This window comes from Eublepharis macularius, chromosome 5 (assembly GCF_028583425.1).
Source record: "Eublepharis macularius isolate TG4126 chromosome 5, MPM_Emac_v1.0, whole genome shotgun sequence".
NCBI classification, from domain to species: Eukaryota; Metazoa; Chordata; class Lepidosauria; order Squamata; family Eublepharidae; genus Eublepharis; species Eublepharis macularius.
In genome coordinates this window covers 147,111,721-147,134,833 of record NC_072794.1, presented here as the reverse complement: position 1 = coordinate 147,134,833, position 23,113 = coordinate 147,111,721, and the positions used below count along the sequence as shown (strand labels likewise).

General features: G+C 43.0%; 1 protein-coding gene across 4 annotated transcripts in view; it reads right to left on the bottom strand.

Annotated features, from left to right (window-relative positions):
- Positions 1–21,710, bottom strand: part of STAU1 (staufen double-stranded RNA binding protein 1) — a 37,219-nt gene extending 15,509 nt beyond the window's left edge. For 3 of the 4 annotated variants that reach the window (XM_054979718.1, XM_054979721.1, XM_054979720.1), the window contains exons 1-7: positions 21,550–21,710; positions 13,845–13,915; positions 9,116–9,392; positions 7,004–7,128; positions 6,521–6,677; positions 3,228–3,366; positions 394–559 (exon numbers count right to left, since the gene is read on the bottom strand). In XM_054979718.1, coding sequence (XP_054835693.1) covers positions 394–559; positions 3,228–3,366; positions 6,521–6,677; positions 7,004–7,128; positions 9,116–9,320 — 792 coding nt within the window. In that variant the 5' untranslated portion in view covers positions 9,321–9,392; positions 13,845–13,915; positions 21,550–21,710. The remainder of the gene's footprint in view (positions 1–393; positions 560–3,227; positions 3,367–6,520; positions 6,678–7,003; positions 7,129–9,115; positions 9,393–13,844; positions 13,916–21,549) is intronic. The other variant, XM_054979719.1, reaches the window with a different exon arrangement.
- Positions 21,711–23,113: the final 1,403 nt, after the last annotated feature.

The window sequence follows — 23,113 nt, the reverse complement described above, 5'->3', positions numbered from 1 at the left end:
TGAACTGTTCTGACAACCAGCCCTGCAATAAAGCAATTTCATCCCTACCATCCGACTTCCTGCCAGCATATTGCTTGTGTATCCCTTTCAATGGAACTAATTCCACAGCTGCATGTATCTCCAGTTAGCTGTAAGTCTCTCGAAGCAGCAGCAGCAGCCTTAGAAGATTTAACAAGAGCTAAAACAGAATCTGCCACAGAATATAAAGCAAGGGCCAAGCAAGCATCAGCTAATCTAAATTTCAAAGGTACCGAAAAAGTGATGCATGCACAAGCCTTTGAACATCAAAGCCACAGCATCTGCACACATCTGGCAAGCACTTTCAACAATCTGCAAAGGCAAAGGTCATATGCAAGTTTCAAGAGGAGCTAGAGGATGCTTCAGACATACTACCTCTGGTTTCTCAGGCAAGGGCTCGTTCTGCAGGATTTTCAGTGCTTTAGCAGCTGCATCATGCTTAGCAGCCTGTCTTGTTCTACCTTTCCCATGAAACTGCTGTCCCCCAATAGAGAGTTCCACTTCATAGAGCCAGGGTCCCACAGGAAATGGATAGAAGTACCTAAAAATGGAAAGACTCGACATTTCATGTTTCTGGAGAACAACAGGGATTAACTTGCCAGTAGCCAAAGCTCACATAAGGCCCTAAAACAGGAAGCCAATATTAACTGCCTGTTGAATTTCACAGCGCTCAGGGTGTTCACAGTGTATAACCAGAAATGTTAACACATCCAGAAGCACAGAGTAACGGCAACAATTAAAACTTTTATATAAACTCAACCGGCAAGTTTCTCCAGCCTGTGGCTATTTTCCACATACAACTTTTAAAACAAAGAATGCTGTATGTATTGTAAAAAACATCTGCTGTTCTATTTAGGCCAACCGGCCCCAAGAAAGAAGCATGTCAATTCTGCGACACACTTCACCTTCACCGGCCAGGTTTTGGCATGTCAAGATTTTTAAAAAGAGCTTTTCCTGGACATTGTCTCGCTGCAAGGGGAAGAAGTGAGAGCAGGAAAGTTGCTGTACAGCTCATCTAAGCACGAGTGGAAGGGAGGTAGCAGGCAACCACCAGCTCACTTTGCGTGGAGATGAAAAGCATCCTGCAAGCCTCACAGAGAAGGCGCAGACCAAGCCAGCAAAAACGCAACTTAACTGGCCAGGAAGCAAAGTGGGAGCCAATCAGTGCAAAGCAGTAGGCATGCCTTTTGGGCTCCCTGCACGGATTCAAATGCAGAGGGATGCAGCCACAGCGAGGCCCACTCAGCAGCTTGGGAACCACGTACGGCTCTCTGACAAGCCACTAGTGGCTCTTCTGAACACTGCTCCCCAGCGTGGCGCCAGTCTCATGTTTCAGGAAAGTGGGCAGGGTCCTTGCTTGGTGTTGCTTGTGGCTGGCAGGTGTGTCAAGAAACAAACTTGCTTAGTTTGTTTCTTGTTTAGATCAAACACTTGGGTTCAGGCTTTTGGCCTAGCAGTTAGATTTACTGCCCTCCCTTTATTGCCCCCCTTTGATTCTGGAGACAGTTTTTCTTTTAAAGACTGGGGCTGGGATGGCACTGCCAGTTCTCAGCCGGACAAGAGCGAGCCTTGGCACCGCAGGGGCTAAAATCTCAAGAACAGGACAATTAGGGAGGCAAGTTCTGGCATTCCACCTAGTTAGCCCATGGCATCACGGGAGTGATGAGTTCTTCCCCTCCACCTGTGAAGGCAGGTAACTGCAGAGCCTGCCTTCATAGGCTTCACCCTTTTTGAATGGCTGAGTTGCTCAAGCCTGCTGCAGGCAGCTGGCCTTTAAAAGCTGTCTTTTTAGTCTAGTCTTTTGTCCCTTTTTGGTTTCCCTTCTGCCTGAAGGACCAATCCCTTTTTTGAGGACTGTGCTATAAGTGGAGTCCTATACTTGGGAGTTTATTTTGTCTTTTGGACTTCTGGACTTAACATCTTAAAGCTTTGTTGGATTTTCTGACCTGCCTGAAAGGTAACATCTGGATTAGGCTTATAAATGTTAAGTGTATGCTAGTTTACCTATCTAGCCGTTATTTTGCTTCTCCTCTTTGCTTACACTCCTATATATTCTTATAGTTGACATACTGCACTTCCTTCAATATATTCTATTAACTATATTTGTATAGAGTTGAGCATTACTGCTTCAATCTGAATCCAGTACTTCAGCCAATTTGCCATAGCTACTCAAGTAATTTGTTTTCTGGAGTCAGCCTGCAAAGTGCCCGCCTTGCAAGGCTGACGTCTGTTTAGTGCCCAGAGGGCTTGAGGCTTAACCCTCAGTCACAAGATGTGGGTTAAGTAAGAGAGGACGGTGGTGACATGCTACCCTGGGAAGTGAGGAAGTATTTTACTCTGTGACACTGCTGAGGAGGATGGCAGCCTTCCTGAGGGATCCTGGATGCAGCTGCCGCCCTTGCCCTACAAGGTGTTTCCATGTTGAAACATCTGCCACCAGAGGAACAAATAAGCTGTAGGCCTCATGCCAGGGATGGACGCAAACGTGGCTCTCTTGGCTGACGGTAACAGCAAATGTGCCTTTCCGTGAGCCACAGAATGATTACCACTGCTTTAACATCTCCCTGCTCTCAGTCTTTTCTCTTTGCTTCTTACCTCCAAACTCCAGAACACCCTAAGGACTTATCAGCTCATTCATTTTCACCTTCACTACAGAGTCTTCCAGGAAGAAGACTAGGGTCTTTACAGTGGCTCCTTTGTCCCAAATACTGAGAACGTTTCAAGCAGTCTGTACCCACATTTCCAAGCAGGTCAAGTAAAAAGTTTTCTTGTTCTGGGAGACAACCGGGAGTTGTCTGAAACCCAAAAAAGTTGGTAGAGAGACTCCATGAAAGGAACATAGAAAAACAGAGCGGGAATGTACTTGAAGAGCCATCTAGTCCAACCCCCTGCACAATGCAGGAAATTCACAGTTACCTCCCCCACTCTTCCAGACCACTACTCTGTGCCCAGAGGAAAGGAAGAGACCTACTGGATCCCTGGGCAATCTCGCCTGGAGGAAGATTCCCTCCTGACCCCAAAGCCGCAATCGGCATTACTCTGGACATATGAGAAAGGGCCAGGATAGCCCAGCATCTGCTCATCGCTTCCTGCCCTCTCCCCCCCAATCTGCCTAAATTCATTTTGAGTCACAGAATCAGCACTGCTGCCAGATGGCCATCTAGCTTCTTCTTAAAACCTCCAAAGGAGAGAATCGTTGCTCGACCTACCGTGGGGGATAAGCGCCACCTCTCATATTATAGTTGTAGGTGGATCTCATCTCCGTGTAAGGATCTATAGGTTTGTACATAGGTTTCTTTCCCAGCTTCATACAAAGCGCATTCAGTTCCACTGTGGGGGTTACACTGTCTGAAGAAAAGAAGATAGAGCAACTGTTAAAGTTGGAGGCGGGCGACAGCCATGTTATTCCCTGAATGTTCATTCCGTTGAGTTAGGAGCAACAGGACACACTTGAGAAGCATCAAGTAAAATAAATTTTGTATTAAGTGCTCACAGAAGGCAATGGCGCAGAATCGCAAGTCTGGCCATTTGTCACATTCGTTAATTTACAGAAGCAAAGTTTTAATACAAACAGCCCCTGAAGATGACGACTATTATTTTGCCGTAGCACACAGCTTGGTTTGCATTTGCAAACAGCCATTCAGAACAACCAGCATTTGATAGGGAAGCCCAATAACTGTACGTACAGAAAGCGAAAAAGCCAGACAAGCTGTTCAAGCTGGAAAGTACCGATCAAGATGCTTTGCATTACACCTGTTTGATTTCATCTCTCATGGTGTTTTTTTTTCTTCTCCTCAGGATCACGTTGCTCGTGCCGTTCTTTTGCATCCTGCATTTGCCGGATTGCCAGCCAGCTCCCTCTCATTTGTGTATTACTTTGTACAATGTAAAGCTTCCTTCCGGAAAGTTAAAATCAGCGGCCAGGATGCAAATGGCAATGTTTGGCTATGTACACCGGAGCTTTTCAACACACGCACAGCATGCCTCAAAACCACACATATTACTGACAGCCAAACAACCCTCCCCAGTGAAAGATGCAGCTCTGGAGAAAGAAAAAATACCTTTGGAATTTTCTCTTCCCCTTGAGACTTGCCTGGCACCTATGCCCCTTCAGGCACCAGACCAAATCATTTCTCTTTGGGGTTTCTGCCCAAGGGCTGTTTATTAACATCGTTTTAGACTGTTTTGTTTTACATGTCTTTATGCACGGCTTTATAATTTGGCTTGTCTTGTTTTGATTGGCACAGTTTTATTTTGTTGGCTTGGTCTGCTTTACTGACTCATTTTACTGCCTGAATCGGTTGTGTTTTATGGTTTTAGTTTTAAGTTGCCTTGAGCAGGACTGCAGAGGCAGCATGCACATTTCCCCAAATAAACCGCTACTCAGAGTTTTGACACATGCAGAAAACACTTTAGGTGTGTGCCAGCCCAAATGTGAGACCTCAAGAATCACATCAAATCACTCTGGATTTATTTTCTTTGGTTTAAGAAACAGTGCTTATTTAATGTTTTCGCAACTTCCAGAGAGAGGCAGCTGCTGAAGATTTAATGCTTTCAGCTGTGGAAAAAGTAGGTAGAGGTTAAGGTGCACAGCAGCACCTAGATTGTATGAGTGGTGCAGCAGTTAAGAGTGTCAGACTAGGATCTGGGAGACCCAGGTCTGAAACCCCACTCCGCCATGGAAGCTTGCCCGGTGACCCTGGCCAGCCATTTGCGCTCAGCCTAGCCTACCTCACAGGGTGATATTGAGGATGAAATGGAGAAGAGAACATTGTAAGACACTTTCCCCGGGGGAAAAGGTGGAGTATAAATGAAGTAAATAAATAAATGTAGGTATTTCTCTAACAGAATAAGAAAACATACTTGCACAGAAAGCTGCTCTCAGATGAAAACTTGTCTATTAAAAATGCTTTAAGATCTGGAGTACAGTTATCAGATTAAGTGCACAGGTAGTTGGGGATATATAGCAGCAGAGGCAGCAGAAGAGAAGAAAACAGTTGCGGAGAATGCTGCAGCGGGGATCCAAAGGACAATGTGATTAGTTTCACACCCCAAGGGAGCTTTGTACCAAAGATTTCTAAATAATTCTGAAACCACACCCTCCTCCTTAATCTTCTTACTTTCAGATGTAGTCAGACACAGAAGGAGCAGGGGTCTATGTAAGGATCTGTCAAGTAACCTTCAAAAGACTCCACTGTTTGTTAGTAAGAGCTTTATTGAAAAGTTGCTAGTATCATGATCTTACTGGTTCTTTGCCAGGAATGAGGGTACAAGCAGGTATCAGGTACATATGTCATTCAAAGGCTAACACTCCTCCTTGGCTAAGCCCACCCCTTTTCTAAAGGCTGGCTAATTCCACTGGGAAACATCTATGCAGGGGATGAGACACAGGGAGAGATGACATACAGGGTTTCAAGGTTATACAGGCTTCCTTTCTCATAGCCCACATGTGAGAGCATACTCTAGCAGAGATAACTTCAGGAACAAACAGACTTACACCCTGTGAATGTGTAAGAGACAGCTTACAGTTCAGGCACAGCATAACTTTCACAGATAATCGTAACAGACAGACCCAGCCCTCAGGTACAAGCATGGCAGATGCTGCCAACATTTGATAGTCTGCTGTTGAAAGTAAAAATGTAAATATCACCCCCTTCCCCAAAAGATCATGTTGACCTTGCACGCCCTAAATGGCTTGGGACAGAAGCGCCACCTCCATCCATATGAATGCACCCAGGATTTGAGATCCCCCTGGCAGTATCCTGTTCTCTGTGTATTTTATCTGAAAGAACATCAGTGGGGAACTGAGACAGGGCCTTCTTGTGCAACTGCTGCCCCCGGAATTATGGAACCTGTTGCTTGCTTGCTTGCTTGCCTGCATTACCTCCTCTCTTGGCTTTCCAGTGCAAGCGTATTGGAATGGAGAGGAAAAGCTGGAGGAGAATTTTTTAGGTTGCCATTGCGATATTACTGTTGATGTTAACTTGTTGCTTGTTTTAAAATGAGATTTTGCAGCTTAATTATGATTTTTCTTGCTTTCAAATGGTTTTATGATTGTTGTTGCTCCTTGCTTGTATCCTATGAGAAGTCAAAAGAATGCAGAGTTTTCCTACAGCTCCATCCACCCTGCCTCACAGCTGCTTTCAGTCACTGGAAAGAATATTACTAAGGTTGTGGGACTCACATGGATAACCAGCCATGTAGCTGGTGGGCTGTAGTGAGGCTGGGGGAAAGGGTGAGGTGGCACTCATGTCACATCACTGTTTTTCAGTGGATATCTTTCACATCAGCAGCTGGGAGCCATGGAGTTTGAGTCTGCATTATTACTTACTTCCTCCTCCACCTCCCAGACTATTGCAAAGAATGCCAATGATCCCAGAGCTTTCAAACTCCTCTCTGTAGCAATTCATTTAAAGCCAGAGCTTTTCTAGACTATAAGAGCAGCCCAACTGGCCAACTGTAGCCCAGTGTTATCCATTCCTAATTCTGCAGCATTATGTACCTGGGTTCTTTCCTTCATTACGTGATGGGCGAGCTGTAGGCTTAGGAAACCTTGTCCCTTCCAAAGCTTTGGCAGCAGCTGCATGTTGAGCTTTTTTAATACTAGTTCCTTCAGCTTCCCAGTGCTGGTCCCCAAGAGTCAGCTGCACGGTAAACACCTAGGAATGACAAGGAAATCTTTACTGTGGCAATCTTCTAAAATGTTCAGGGGCTCAGCCTAAGATTACAAGGTGAATGCTGCAACGAAAGGCACAAATGGGAATGGATCCTGTGGGAGATCTCGGGGGGGGGGGGGAGGTGTGCATGTGATTTTCACTGATTTTACCCCTCCTGCTGCAAACCTCCAGCTCCCCACTAATGCTGTTCTGGGGTGTCCCCCTCCCCCAGTCCCTGAAGCAACATTTTTTAAAAGCTGAACTGGACACACATTTTCATTCAAGAAATCTTGTGGGTAAGAAGGCAGAAGAAAAGAGGCAATATTTACCTTTGAGTGAGCTGGACCCTGCTCACTCAAAAGCTTATACTCAGGCTGAATCTTGTTGAAACGGGCTAACTCATTCACAAGACACATTGGGGTTTTCTCTTTGGGGTTTGCCATGTTAGAAGGAACTGAAAGACAAACAGCTACTTTAGCACGGGCAAATAAAACTGATCAGTGAAAATTCAAGAACACACCTCTTTATGGCAGCATTAAGCAGAGCTTAAATCAAAACCTGGAGAATACAGTACAAAGCATGAACTCCTGAAGCATGTTATTCAGCATTCCATAAAGGCACTCAATACATTTACTTTGTGGCATAAGTAAAACAGTTTCAGAGGATCAGTTCATATGGATATCCAGAATGCCAGAAAGAATTAATATTATGATCAAGCAGAGTTAATTTTACAGTTGCAAGAATCACCCAGTTAATTTGCTCTGCAAGGAAACCTCCAGCTAGACACCTACTTGCTTGCTTCCTTTGACTTTTAAAGGCTGTGGCCTCATGTTTGGTCTAGATAGCATGCTCTGTTCAGAAATCCTCTAAACCTTCATTACTAAGCCATAACTGTAGAGGCAGGGGGTGGGGTGTCAGTCTTAAATTGAGAGTTCTGCCATCCTTTTGAACTGCTCTGCATTTCTTCATACTTTTCATTTCCTTTAAGGTTTTTAAAAATTGCATGGTAAAAATTCAGATCTTATGCTTCATTCCGCCTGCTTCTAATCTGTCTTCCCCTGAACAAGGATAATCTGAATCTCTCAAGCCAGGCACAGAGTTCTCACTAAACTAGTCAACCAAATGTCATAATTTCAACGAGAACAGAATCCATTAGGTTGAACAAACAAGCCAGCCCAATCTATGAAGGTTCTGTTGAGCAGCTTCCAGTCAATCTGAGAATGAATTATATGAAAAGTATGCATGGCAACTCTCAAGATCTTGCTGTATGGTAGTTCTAAGTGCATAGAAAGCTAGTGATCAATTGCCTCTGGCAACGAGAGCCAAGATTAATGATTAGGGTTGGACTGGGATCTGGAAGATCCAGGTCCAAATCCTCACTCTGGGTGACCTGAAGCCAGTCACTCTCTCATGTGAGGCAAACATGCAGGGGAGGATGAGGGGTCAGATCCAGACTACACTGGCAACTTCCACCAATTTCCCCTTCCCACTGCAGATGTCCGTCTTGTTATTCCTCCAGGGCCCTCTAGCCCCCAGGAGCAACATTTCGCAGAGATCAATGGGAGAAGGAAGGCAGTTCCATTCCGCCACTGGAAAATTCAGCCTGGTTCCAACCCAACGTATGCTGCCCTAAGCTCCTCAGAGGAAGGGGGGAGGGGATAAAAATGAACGAACTGAGTAACTGCTTCCCCGAATGGTTGTTAGAACAGTCATTTTGAGCTTCAAGGGCCAGAGATGTCAGGAGACCAACGGTGCAATTAGAAGAGCCGCCACATTTAATGAGCAATGCGGAACTGCAGGCCAATGACCAAATGTTACGTCTTAAGACCATCACTGAGCATCTTGCAATGTCGCCACAGGGACCTCCAGGGGAAGGAAGAAGTTGGCAGAACGCTGGGTTCTGCAGAACCCAGCGTTCTGCCAATGGTTATGCAGAAATCTACCTAAAATGGCCAAGAGATGCCATGAAAAGCACATGAGTAGTGGAATAAGGGAAGGGAGACACAATCCTTTAGCGCTCTGGACACTCAGGTTTTCAAGGCCAGATTAGGAAGACGAAAGCTTTGCTTGGCATCAGGGCATGATTAGTCCCAAACAGGTCAGCTGGTATTAGAACAACTAGTGTGGATCAAAAGTCTGTGGAAAGAGCTCAAGTACTCCTTATATTAGATCCAAAGATGCTGCACTAAAAAAAAGCATGCAGGTTGTAAAAAACAGTGAATATATAAAGCAACGTTAATCTGTGAGTTTCTGTCTCTTATTTGTTCTAGTGTTCCAATTTAATTTTAAAATAATTTTTAAATTAAAAAAACCTTAACCAGCGGCTTACAGGCACTACTGGTGTGGTAGCTTCGCCGCATTTTTGTTACAATGTTTTACACACGTTTTGAAGTTTTGCACGGAGAACAGCAGGAACATACCAAGGCCGCTTTGAGGCTTACCTGCAGCTACACTGGTAGATGTAACAGATGCAGAGGGTAAAGCAGAATTTTGAAGAGGTCTACCTGCATTTTCCGAGGGCAGAGAACTAGTGGGAGAAGGAATACTCAAGGGCTGCGTGAGAGATTGGTTCTTGTTTAGCATTTGGCTGCCAGACAGAGCAGCAGATGTGTTCTGGATTTGAACTTGAGACATGTTGACTTCCATCAGAAGCAAATAACTTCAGGTAAACTTGGCTTTGAATGCAGGTTATTTCTGTACAAGAGCTTGAATTTCTACCTTAAAAGGAAAGAAAAACCGTTTAATTGCTTTCCCCACATTTCCAGAACTATAGGCAGTAGCATCCCAGTTTCTAAATTGTCACATTTCAATCACATGGAACTTCAGTTACGTTGGAGCTCATGTAACTCAATTACAGTCAGCAATATCATTTCCACTTGCTTATTAGTATTATCTACTGTCTTTGAACCATTCAATAAACCCACTCACAATAGTTGTCCAGAGACCCAAAATGATATTAAGCCACCGATGTCTGTAGCCAAGATTTTCTCTAGACTGCATCACTGCCTTAGGGAATAAAATCTGTAGATCTTATACAGTTAAGTGCTATAGCTGTTCATATAGATAGCTGCTAGGAATATGACTGGAGAAGATCTGCTATTTCTTAAGAAAAGGAGATACATGGGAAAATAATGAGGAAGACTGAAATCACCATACTAGCTGGTTCTTCCAAAGATTTATTTTAAAACTGGCTGCAATCCAGAGAACAAAGGATTTATTTCCATATAGTGCTTAAAATTCTGTGAACACCCAAACTAATTGCTCCATGATAAATACGGAAGTCTGTCCATGCAGGGAGATAGATCCCTGTTCTTCCGTATAAGATGAATGCTCCATGCATGAAGTGGGATATCCCCCAGCGTATCACAAACTCCTCCTTTCATCAAGAATAAGATGCGATAAATAGGACAATGATTGAATCATTCCCATCATATGACCCTATTCGAAAAGAAGATTCTTATTTTGAATGTTTACACAGCAAGGGAACAGCTGCGAATGGCTACATACAACACCCTGTTTCCTGTGCCCTCTTAATAGATAACAAAATTTGATTTATATACTGCCCTTCAGGACAACTTAACGCCCACTCAGAGCAGTTTACAAAGCGTGCTATTATTATCTGCACAACAATCACCCTGTGAGGTGGGTGGGGCTGAGAGCTCCAAGAAGTTGTGACTGACCCAAGGTCACCCAGCTGGCTTCAAGTGGAGGACTGGGGCCTCAAACCCAATTCTCCAGATTAGAGTCCTGCCGCTCTTAACCACTACACTGAGCTGGCTCTCTAATAGAAGCTTTAAAACTTCTTATACATACAAAACTAGATGATACCACGTTTCCAGCTTTAAGAAAGGAGTAATTACCAACTAGAATCAGGGGGCTAGTAAAAAGCCATTGGATTAAATATTCTGTGGGCTGCTGAACTGAAAACATGACCAGGCCTCCAAATTTAGAAAGGATGTGTCATAGACAAAGTGATCTGCTAGGTGCCTTTAGTAAAAAAACAGAACTTCTGGAAATACAAATGAGAGTTTGGAGGGAAATTTTTAAAAAATGGTGTTCGAAGCAAGGGCCAGTCTGGTCTCATAAAGAACAAATAGTTTGTTCTTTACCAGTTATACCATTAACTCTGCCCCCTCTACTAGCTTCCCCAACTACACATTTACAAATTCCACAGCTCCAGAAGAGATCTGCCAAGGCCAAATGGCAAACAACCTCTGTGGATGTTGAGAGGTGATCATCACACATCCCTGAACAGGAATTTTCAGGTAGTGCAAGCATTTGGCTGTATTTTGACCCTGTTTGTGGGCGTCAAGAAACAGAAACTCTGCATTTCCTCACTGGGAAAAAAACAGATTGTTGAGTTCAGCTTCAGGTCCAGTTTCCAAGGAGGGAATTTACATAAGGATGAAACATGTCATTTTCCGGGTTTACTGCAACATAAATTCTCCCCCAGCGCAGACAAAAGCACTCTGATAATTTGACAACTTCCAGCACTACACTAACAAATATTGTGTGCATAAACAAAGTTATCAACAGCAATCTTTCATAATTCCCCTCAAATATTTCCTTTTTATCAGTCATCCAGACAGCAAAGTTTTATACCTTGGTTTTATTAAGTATTGGTTAACACAGTGTGAAACTGACTATTATAAACTTATGGATATCCAATTTGGCATTAATACTTCTTGTAACTTATTATAATCTGGCTAAGTGCCACAAGTACAAAGCTAGTGTTCTGCGCAGGTACAAACGGCTCCTTTTAAAACTGTGAAGGCCTCTCCCTGCAACAGCCATAAACCTACTAAATGTCCTAGGAAGAGAACTGACAGGTTGTGTGCTTCAGTCCTGGTGCAGGGAAAAAAAGCCAGCCAACTCTTCAAAGACAGTGTCAAGAGGAGGTGGGGATAGAGACAGCAAGAGCATCGTTAAAGATGTAACCACAGAATGGGCAGACCACTGCTAAAACGAGATGCACTCAACTCAAAAGTAACTCTTCCCAGATTCCTTTCACAAATGCTCAGAGGGCGTCGATTTCTCATAAGCAGAAGAAAATGACAGCTGAACAGTAGCAAGACTTTTCTCCCTTCTCGCTTACCATTACCTCCAGACAAACATCCAACGATGTAAATTATAAAATCTAATATGAATTTCAGAGCCTCTCCTTTAAGACCAAGAGTAGCCAAATATACTACTTGCATAAAAGGAAAGTCAAAGAGAAAAAAGTAGACAGGTGAGCTCCTGGCTGAGCAAACCTGTACTTTCACCAAAGGAACTCAATGCCCAAGACAGGCTGCTTAACAAAAGGCTTCAGTTCTAAAATGGCTGCACCGCACCTGCATCCCCCTCCCCCAGCCCTCTCTACAACCCTTTCCAGAAAATGTGGACACATTCCATTATCTCAACATGTAATTCATGTTTTCCACCTAAAAAAGCTGTTCAGAATGAGTCACAATCGTACCAGGAGCTCTGAGTCACCTGGATATAGGCAAAAAGCAAAGTCTTGTTCTTAGCTGAATGTTGATTTCAGTTTAATGCACTTTCCCCAGAATATCTATTAGAATCAGTACACCCATCAGTATACTCTAGGCTTCAGTTTTATTTATTTTTTAATAGTTAAATGGTCACTGGCAAAATCTTTGGCACTTTACGATGCTATCCAATGGAACGGCCATCACATGGGCGACACCACCATTGGTTCAATCAAAGAGTGATATTAAAGCTACTCTTTATTTTTTTTTCTTGTTTACACTCCTTGCTTGTTTTATGTTCTATGTCTGTACGTTAACCATTCAATGGTAATACATGAGTTAATTTCTTAACCAGTTCTTTCCTATACTGGCTCCAATATTAAGTTAAATGCAGCTTTCTTAGACAATAATGAACTTAAGAGAAAGTGGAGAAAGGGTTGGTTTAAGGTTAGGTTAGCTTTTTGTTCTGGTGATGCTAACCAGCGTTACCCTTATATTTATTTATATACTACAACAGTTTTATTGCAGCATTAAAAAAATGAAGAGAAACTGTGAAGGGTTTAGGATTGGGCTCTGGGGTAGAAATAATTAGAAAATATGGTTATTAAAATACAAAACCAGAAAGGTTTTGACTCCTCAAGTTTGGGGCTGACTTCCACAGCCTAAAGCTCTTAAAGAATTTATGTCGAGGCCAGTATATATACCTCTTCCAAATACCAGACACAAATACCAGGACAGTTTTACAGAATATATTTAGATTCTACCAAAGAAACTGAGCTCCAAAAATATCCAGAAATTACCTACCAGCTTGGCCCACCCTTTCCTCTCCAGTACTTAAAGTAGACCATCAGCCTAGTCCCCAGACATTAATAGCAGGATTTCACTTCAGCTAAGATCTCTCGCCTATGAAATACTCATTTAATAGATTCAAGGATGCTTCCAACAGGAATGAAGCAGGGAGTGAAGAGAAAGCAGAGGTGGTTAAAAGGATCGGTAACAGGACACAAGAGAGATACCAGGTTGCCTGAGGGAAGCCCACACAGGCAATAAGCCTCGAGAAACAAGGGCATAAAGGCACAAAAGAACCCAAACCAGCCATGCCCATGGAGGGAAGACTATAGGCAGGACATTATGTGTCACTATCATGGAGTGGAGAGAGAAATTACTTTGGAGTCCAGAGGACTAGGGTCCTTAGAAGACTAATGACATGGGTGAGGAAGAGCATGAGGTAAATTATTTCACAAAGATTTAAATCAACAAGACAGATTGTGGGCTGGAGACCTTCAAAAACTTTCAACCAACACGAACAAGAAAAGCTGGCAAACATTTTGGTTCTCAGAATGCAGTAGCTGGGAGCCAGTGTTGTGTAATGGTTAGTGTGCCAGACTAGGATCTGGGAGACCCAGATGCAAACCCCTGCTCTGCCATGGAATATCACTGGGAGACCATGAGCCAGTCACACATGCTCAACCTAACTTACTTCACAGGACTGTTGTGAAGATAAAATGGAGAGAACAATGTCAGCTGCTCTGGGTATGCAATGGTATATAGATGAAGGAAAAAAGGAACAAGTAGAATGAAGTGGTATTTCAGGTAGGAAGTGGCAGAATGCCTCTCTACTAATGTCCACTGTTAAAAAGTTTCCTTAGCAGTATTTACTAGCTATCACAAACTACTGAATGTTCAATACAAGTTTCTGTACCTTTAGTTGATCCGGGGACAGTGTACTTTTGGCTTTAGTTCCAAGGGGATTATTTATATGTTGGAGATTGCCTACAATAAAAGAAAAAAGCATGTCAGAAAGCTACTTTGAGAAATTAGAACACATTGGGTTGAATGAGAAAGTGAGGGAGTCCCTGCTGACCACCAAGAGGCTATGCTGGGGATCTTGGGACTTGCACGGACAAAACCCATGCCCATGCTATAGTAAGGAGCTGCAGGAAGGAGGGGACTTTGGCAGGATTGAGCAAAAATTCTTTCCAATCCAATATTTTAGTATTCTACTAAAATTCTTTCCAACTCAATATTTTAGTATTCTACAACTATCTATTTGCTACTCTTAACAGTCAGGAGAAACAAACGGTTTCTTGTTAGGAAAAACACTTTCAGAACTTACAGATGACCAGGTAAAATGCACATCTGTTCAGAAGGGGTAGCTCCAAATATATTTTTGGCCTATTCTATTTTAAGCAGCACTCAGCAAGACACATGCACCATGGGGGATAACCAAGAACAAACACCTATTTTAACCAAAACAAAGATTAGCCAAGAATTCTTAGATATTTTCAAAAGGCCAAAGCCTTGTAAACCCAAGATGCCGACTGAAACAATCCACTTATACCACAACCACACACTGTCGAACTGGTTAACTGACAATATTTGATGGTTGCTGTTCACAAATAGCAAGCTGTTGATCCTGAAGAGAGAGAACAGCAAGTCTTATATTACTGAAACAAGTCATGCAAACATTCTTGCTCAATTTAGGCAGGTGCCTGCCTGCCTTCCTGAACTGTATCACGGTGCTACCTACTGGCAATGCTTTCTGCCTTAACTCTTGAAAGGTTGTGTACATAAATCTAATACTCAGTAGCCTTCCACATCCATGATGCATGCATGGTGTCCCAAAGTACACAATCATGCTTCCAATGTTTCAAGCAGAAAAGCTCTGCTAAGTCATCAACGTCTTTCTGTCTGTTCACAGTTCTTTTTACCATCACAAAAAACCAGTACTTCAAGGTATGTTCTGCGAATGCAAAGAAGTTTGGCTGGAGCCGACCCTGTATGATCGTAAAAAGGACCTGGTGTAATGGAATGCCACCCAATTAAACTCTGATTTGATCACACTGATAGGCAACTCTGGAAATATCAGATAGATTAGGCATACGACTTCCCCCTCCACAACAAAAAAGCACAGCATAGGTAGGCCAACTGGGAATTTTATGGAGCAGCAAGAAAGACAAGTTGTGAAGACAGATGTGGGAAAAATGAGAGAACAGCACAGTAACTGATCCCTAGATTCCCAGATACAGTACAGCTACCAGGAAATACAGGTGCAAGGCACTGGGGAAGTAATCCAAAAGCTTCACTCATCCAAGCAAAGCCTTCTAAAAGTGCCACCTTGCAAACGGGCAAGATCAGCAACAGCCCGTTCATATGCATTCTCAGCAGTGGCTCCCACTGCATGGAACAGCCTGCCTGACATTAGGATGGCTCCCAGCCTCCCATCATTCTGCAGAATGTGCAAAGCTGAAATATTCAGGGGGGCATTTTCATAAAGGGATTAGAACTAAAGCAGAAAGGAACAATCCAGGAAGACGCCTTCATAACAACACGGGTTAGTAGCCTTGCACCGTCTTCTATGCTTGCGGTTCCACTTTCTGCACTGCTTATAGGATACCTTGCCTTAGACAATGTATCATCGTTGTTTTCTAAATCTAAATGTACTGCATTGTTCACTGTTTGTCTTAGGGTATCTGACTGCATTGTTTTGTATTCTGTAATCTGTCTTGAGTCTCAGTGAGAAAGGCAGGCTATGGAGTAAATAAACGAAAACGAATAAAAATAAAATTGCCCAACAAACGAAAACGAATAAAAATAAAATTGCCCAACAGAAAAACTGGGATATTTGTAGGGGGGGGGGTACTGAAAAAAGAACCCTATACAGTTTTTTTTTTCCTTTGCAGAATGAGTAGTGTTTCTAAGTCCAGACTATGTGTAGTTATGGAAAGTTTCATGTAAGACAATCTTCATCATTATCTATGCCAATACCAAAGTAGATTGTAGACATACTTTTCAAGAATGTGCCTTTCTTAAATGTAAACAATTTTGGCATTAGTAGGTTATAACTTGATTAATATTGTTAAGCAGTTCAATGTCTTCAGTTATAAAGTTTAAACTGATATCCAAATATGCCGGTCGTCCTACCAATAGTGGAAGTATCAGGGTGTTTCTGTCCAAATAATACATATCTTTACTTCAGAACTTGTTTTCTACCCTCAACTTTTTTTATTTTCCTGCCCTCTCATATAGCCAAAAAAAAAAATGTGCGAAGGCAGCGCAGGGTGCAGTCATTTGCAATTCTCTCTCAAGCACTGGGTATATTTGCAATTTTTTTTACAGAAATCAAGAGATTCATAAATAGATTTATGCAGCATAAAATACATCATTTATAACTATATATAACTGTCATGTTTGGCATATTAATAGAATTTAAAATGCCAAATAGTACAATTTTATACAGTTATATAGTTAATTCAGTGAAATAAGTTTAGTTTTGAAAGGAAAGTTAAGTACTGCATTTATTTCAAATTTTCCTAAAATTTCTGCTTTTTCCAATACTTCCCTCCATTATTTTTTTCCCATAGCTTCAAAATGTCCAGAAATCTGATATCTCCAGGCATGACTCAGAGCATATCTAATCAGTGGATCATAGACTGGAACTCAACACAGGTTACCAGTGACAGTACCGTTATTTTCTTTTTCTCCCTTAATAACTGGTGCTTTACTTTTAAATGAGAAGACAGACATGGACAAGGAGGTCAGACACAAGAGCAAAAGAGAAAGCAAAAGGAGAAACTGAATGGACCTATGTTGCAGACCTAGCTTAAAGGTGGGTTCCAGGGATGAAAAAAATAAAGGTTATTGATTTAGAGGAAAGGGAGTGGGCTTGATAAATAGTTCATTGGTTTTCAAGTGTTGAATAGCAGCCCATTTTGACCAGTCACCAAAAAAGAAAGACATACACATTAGGCAAATCTGAAACTGATGTATTATAGAGTTTCGCTTATTCAAAGTCAACTGCACGCAAATAGCAACATTATCAAACATTTGTTGCTCTCTAATCTCATCTTTCCCCAATGCCCTACAAAATGAGCGTACAAGGACTTCTCTAGCTGGGAAAGTTGTATCTGCTGTAATTGGACAAGCTTGTTAAAGTGCCTTGTGGCCACTGATTACAAAGCAGAGCTTTAGCGCAACCATCTATCTTCCCACACTGGGCACAAAAAAGTACTGGGAAGTTCTACAAGAAGCTTGTGGCACCTTAAAAGCTAACAGATTTAATGCAGCATATACTTTCATGTACTATTACAGCCCATGTCCTCAGAAGTATATCCACTAGAACCATCCTCTTTGTTTTTATTACAATAAACTTACATAACCTGGGAAGCTCCAGTGTACAAGTTTCAGCAAAATGAACGGGCCACGTCAATGCTCTTGCACAATTTATATTCATTAAGGGTTTCTCAATGAAATACATCCAGTGGTTGTGAACAACAATAAAATCTGTGATATGCTATCCCGGTCTCTTTGCCCTCCATTTTTAATAAATGGGGGGGGGGGGGGAATCTGGTCTGCCAAACAGTACGATGGCAGGATAAGTATATTTGGAGAGACAATGCCAATTCCTGCATTGACAGCAGAGAGTAATGATATTTACAAGCAATGTTTTTGTTGTCTCATGGAAAATACTACCTAGTAGCATACAAGCAGAAATCCTTCCACTAAATAAGGCCTCCAACAGACCATTATGCTATAGAGGCAGGAACAATTATAGCCAGAGGAATTGTTGCTCTAACTCATCTAAGGTCAGGTTGGTCAAAACACCACTGGGAAGACTATCCACAAGATATATTCAACTGATTTTTAACTGGTGGGGGTGAAAGCTGGGTCTTGAATTTCAGAAACTTACAGGGAGGAGTTTTGGCTCAACGGGAGAGCATCTGCTTTGAATGTAGAATGTGCCAGGTTCAATGTCCTGCATCGCCAGTTAAAAGGATGAGGTGATGCTAAGGACTTCCATCTGATATCCAGGAGAGCTGCTTCCAGCCAGGATAAACAGTACTGGGGCTGACTCAGGATAAGGCAGCTTTATATATAAGCATCTAAACAGTCCGATCTAAACAGTCATACAGACAATTCATACGGTCAAGGAACTGTGACTGTACACTAGCCAGAGACTGAACTGTCAGGTTCAGTGTAGTGCAATCGTTCCCCTTAATATATTGTTCGTGAAACAACAATGTATGTTGTTTGTGCTCATGATGAAAACATGGCTGCTTTCCCACATCACTGTTGTCTCTCCTATGGTTTAAGCAAAAGAGTTTACTTAAAACTTTGCTGAGTGGCATCAAACTGTTAAGGAGAAAAAATGGCGGCCATGTAGCCACAGTCATCATGTTGACTTATTTACCCACATCTGGGAATCTATCCCACATTATCCCAAATTCTGCAGAGCATTCACACATTCCTGCTCATCCCTTAATGCCTACTCTGTGGTAGCATGCACGGGCAAATAAGTCAGCACCAGGGAACTTTCATTTATATGCTCAGCAGCAAATCCTCAAGTATTATGCCATCCAGACAAGCAACCAAAATGACATACATGCTCTGTATGAATCAGCTGTCATTAAGTCCTCACAATGTCACTTCATACAGTGTCACAAGAATGTAAGATTAGATGACGATCGATTCTTTCTCCCAATGCCTTTTGTATAAAAAAAGCTCCCCCTCTCAATCCAATATGTATGTTTTGGTTTTATCTGACATTCTCTCACTGATTCTCATTGACCCTTCCTCCCATTCATGTAGTTATTTAGATGGTCTGTTATAAATGTTTCGTATAGATTTATATGCTTTTTAATCTCGTTTTAAAGTTTTTATTGTCCCCCTCTTTCAGTACCATAACTGGTTGGAGAGGCTGCTTTAAAACGTTTTAAATAATATAAATATTTATTTGGCAATGAGTCCTACAAAGCTGGATTCGTTACCTTTTCAGTGAGATTTGCGCTATTATACACTGCCTAGGATGGCAGCCTTAGTCTGACAAAGATATTTCTTAGTGATCAGATATGAGTACTTGTATAGCATAGAATACAGAGTTGATATAGATGACCTGGATGGGCCAGGCAAGCCCAATTGTATCACATCTTGGAAGTCAGCCTTCGTTAGTACTGGGATGGGAGATCACTAGGAAGTCCAGGGTTGTTAAGCAAAGGCAGGCAATGGCTAACCATCTCTGACCGTCTTTTGCCTTTTTCCACCACCCTCTTTGAAGTCACAAAGTTAAACTTGTTGTGAAACACTTGCTACTAAAGCCACGTGTATTTGGAAGACAGTTGTAGTACAGGAAACTGCAAGAACTAGTCCACTGGAGTAGGTGTTCAAAGACATTTGGGTGTGTGCGTGAACTTTTAGAATGGTTAGTAACTATGACTTTACTAAATAACAAATTGTAGTAACACTTGGACAACAAACTGGGATATAGTTATTAAAATCTAAAGGTTAACTTCTAATTTAGTCTGCTTTGTCAGTATGGCTTTTGTTAAAAATACCATGCAGTTTAAGACATGTGGGCTGACGGTTTAATATAGCAGCCACCACACTGGTCTCTTCATTACCAGTTACTCTGACATGAGATCTGGGCACATTTATGCCCTTTAAATACCACATCTGTATGACTTCTTAGTTGTTACACGAAACTTCACTTTAAACACTTCCACAGGGATCAAGTGTGCTCAAAAAATGGTGTCAAACAAAGTTTCAAGTATCAAGATATTGATAGAGTGGCTTTATTTCCATGAAACCCGAGATATTAAAAAACATTTTCAAGGTCTCATGTTAATTGCAACAAGATCGTGGCTCTCCAGAGCTATGCAACAGCATGAGTTTTTTCCTCTGTACTCATTCACATTAAGAGTGATGCAATAGATGCAATACAAGAGGATTTAAGTTTCACAAATGATTTCAACTCTACAATGACAAGAAGTTTAACACATCAAAGCCTTTCTTACTTTGCTAAAGTTAAGTGGCCAATTAGATTTGCAGGCATCTAGTATGTGTGGGGGGGAGGGGAATACGCTATTAGAGCCATTCATTCCTTGAATTAACTAGCTGAAAGCATTACATTTGTCACAGAACTGGAAAAGCTCTCTTCCAATAACAGTGAAATATATCAACGCTATTTCCAGGCTAGCCGAAGAAAGCAGGTTGAAGGCAGAAAGTTAAAGAAGCAGATTAAGTACATACCACAAAATCAAAGTTCAAATCTCAACTCCAACATACACTCCCCCCTCTTCAATCAGCAAATGCCCTAAAACTGCTACACTAGCAACTTTTAAGATTCAGAGGCATCAATGTGTGTCTGGCAAGAGATCGTAGGCAATATGCACTATTAATAATCACCATCACAGACTACATAGTATCAACTGCTTAGGAGAAACAGATTTAAAAACCCTAGTTACCATTTACTTTTTAGACACACATTTTTGTACAGGTATTTTAAGCACTGCAGCGAGGTATGAATCCTTGCTTATTTCCTTCCACCAGCCCAAATATGTAGTAGACAGCCCAAGAGGAATCCAGATCACGAAGGAAGAAATGAAAGAACCAATGATTGAGGGGACGTGGTACATGGTCACCTCAAGACCCTAGGGCGAACAGCGACTAAAAAAATCTAATCAATAAATAAAATAGTGATAGTGCCAAGCTAAGGACTAAAAGGACCTGGATTTGATTCTTCACTCTGCAATAGAAGCTCACTGGATGATCGTAAATCAAACACTGAGCCGAACCTACCTCACAGGATTGTTGTTGAGGGTATAATATACAGGAGGAAAGTATAATGCTGTGAACAGCTTTAGGAAGAAAATCTGGGTCCAAAAATCAATGTATGAAAGCTCATCTGATTAAGCTTGAGGGATGGGGCACTGATCCATGTCTCCCAATTCTTCATCTCCCAGCTTGCTTTAAGATAATCCTTTTAGAATGCCCAATGTTATCTGAATGCCTAGCGTTGCCAACTAGGGGTTGGGAAATTCCTGGAGATTTGGGGGGTGGGTCCTGGAGAGGATTTGGTTAGGGGAGGCACAGAGTCCATCCTCCAAAGTAGCCATTTCCTCCAGGCAACCTGGTCTCCATGGCCTAGAGGTCAGTTGTAATTCCAGGAGATCTTCAGCCACCCGCAGGAGGCTGGCAACCCTATCGGAATGCCTCTTTTACACCACTGCCTTGCTTCTTCTGAATGGCTTTATTATTCATTACTATCTAATTCTGCATTTTTTAAAAAACGGATTTATTGCATTCCTTTTTACTTTGTTGAGCTGGAGAGGACGCATACGGCATGGGGTGTCTCCAACAAACTCAAGAGAAAGTTGGAAGAGAGAAGGACGCGACCCATCACTCGAGAGGAGGCACCCCGCAGGAGGCGAAGGCTGCCTTCCCGAGCCAGCCTCCTTCCCTCTCTGAGGGCCGGCAAGCAGCCCCAGCCGCCCGCCTTCCCCAGCCCACCCCCACTAGGCCCCTGCCTGAGCGCAGGCCTCCGCGGCCTCTGGCCTCCCATATCCCCGGCCCCGCCGCGCAGCCCGCCCGCCCCTTCCCTCCCTCCCGCTCTCCCCCCGCTCCGCTCTGACCTGGCGGCTGTCTGGGCTGCGGCTCCCGGCCGGCTCGTGTGGCTTGCGGGCGGCTCAGTCCATTGGCAGCTCCCAGGAGAGGGGGGCCGGGGAGGGGGGGCGGCGAGCGAGTCGCGGCGGCGGCAGACACAGGGCAAACACTAAAGAGAATGAGCGGGGCCAGCTCCGGCCGGGAAGGAAGTGACGGCAGCGCGCGGGGGAGGGGGGCCGGGGAGGGAGGAGCCAACCAGGCCCTCTGCAGCTATTTGGGGCGCCGCCCACCGCAGCCGCCCGCCGCCAATCGAAACCGGCGCCGGCTTCCGAGCCCATCGCTATGGAGGACTACCTTTCCCAGCAGGCTCGGCGCCTCTCTCGTGCCCTCGACTACATTTCCCAGAAGGCTTTGTACATGCAGAGGAAGTAGATGCATTCTCAGTTCTCCCGCTCCCTCGACGCCTTCTACAATCCTACAACTCCCAGCATGCAGCGCTCCCCCGCTGAAGAAGAAAGATTAACAGAAAAAGGTTCTCCCGGATCGCTATGCGGGACGGTGCTTGGGTTGCCAACTTCCAGGCGGGGCCTGGCGACCTCCTGGAATCACAATTCATCTCTAGGCTACATAGATCAGCTCCAATTTACTTGGGAGTAACCCCACTGAGTGAAGCAGAACGGAGTACACCTGACTAGCTTCCTCGAGATTCGATTTGTAGGAAATTTGACAGGCCTGGCCTGTGCCTGTCTACTCGGAAGTAAGGGCTTAGTCTCCACGTGCTGTAGAATAAAATGATGATATAGTGACTGAGCTGACCGATAACAGATTAGAGAGTCAATATTTCCAGTCAGTATGGTAAAGTGGCTAGGCTTGAGATCCACGTTCGAATCCGTGCTCTGCCATTGAAGCTGGCTGGTGGCAATAATTCATTCGCAATATAACCTACCTCACAGGGTTGTTGTGAGGACAAAATAGAAGACAGGAAAATGAACTAAGCTGCTTCAGGTCTTCCATGGAAAGAAAACCACGGTATAAATAAATGAATTAAATGAATAATTTTCTATTAATAGAAAGCTAGAACAGTATGTGAAGTTCTAGACTTTTCCCCTTTGGTGTACTAAACTTGCTTATTCGTAGGGAGTTTTAACACTGGGGAGCTTTTAAAATGTGACTTACTCTCTAATCTTCAATCTGAAGGTGCATATCTAATAAAAGGAACTTTGACTCTTTAAAGCTCATACCTTGGAAATCTAGTTGGTCTCTATGGGGCTACTGGAACCAAATCTTGATCTTCTACTACCGACCAACATGGCTACCCACCTGAAACTTCTCCATTCTTGCCACCTCTGAATTCCTACCATCTTTTGCTGCAGATGTAGAGCAGGCTCATGAAGGTCAGTGGGGCTCATTGCCACATAAGTGAACATTAGATTGCAGCTGTGTAGTCCAGGCATGTGTTTGCTTACTCAGAAGTAAATGCAGCCTTATTTTTTTCCCTCCAGATGAAATAACCAGCTTTGGGCAGATCCAACAGGTCTACTATAATAAAACTAGAACTGATTTCTGGATAGCTTGAAAGATGAAACAGGGGGG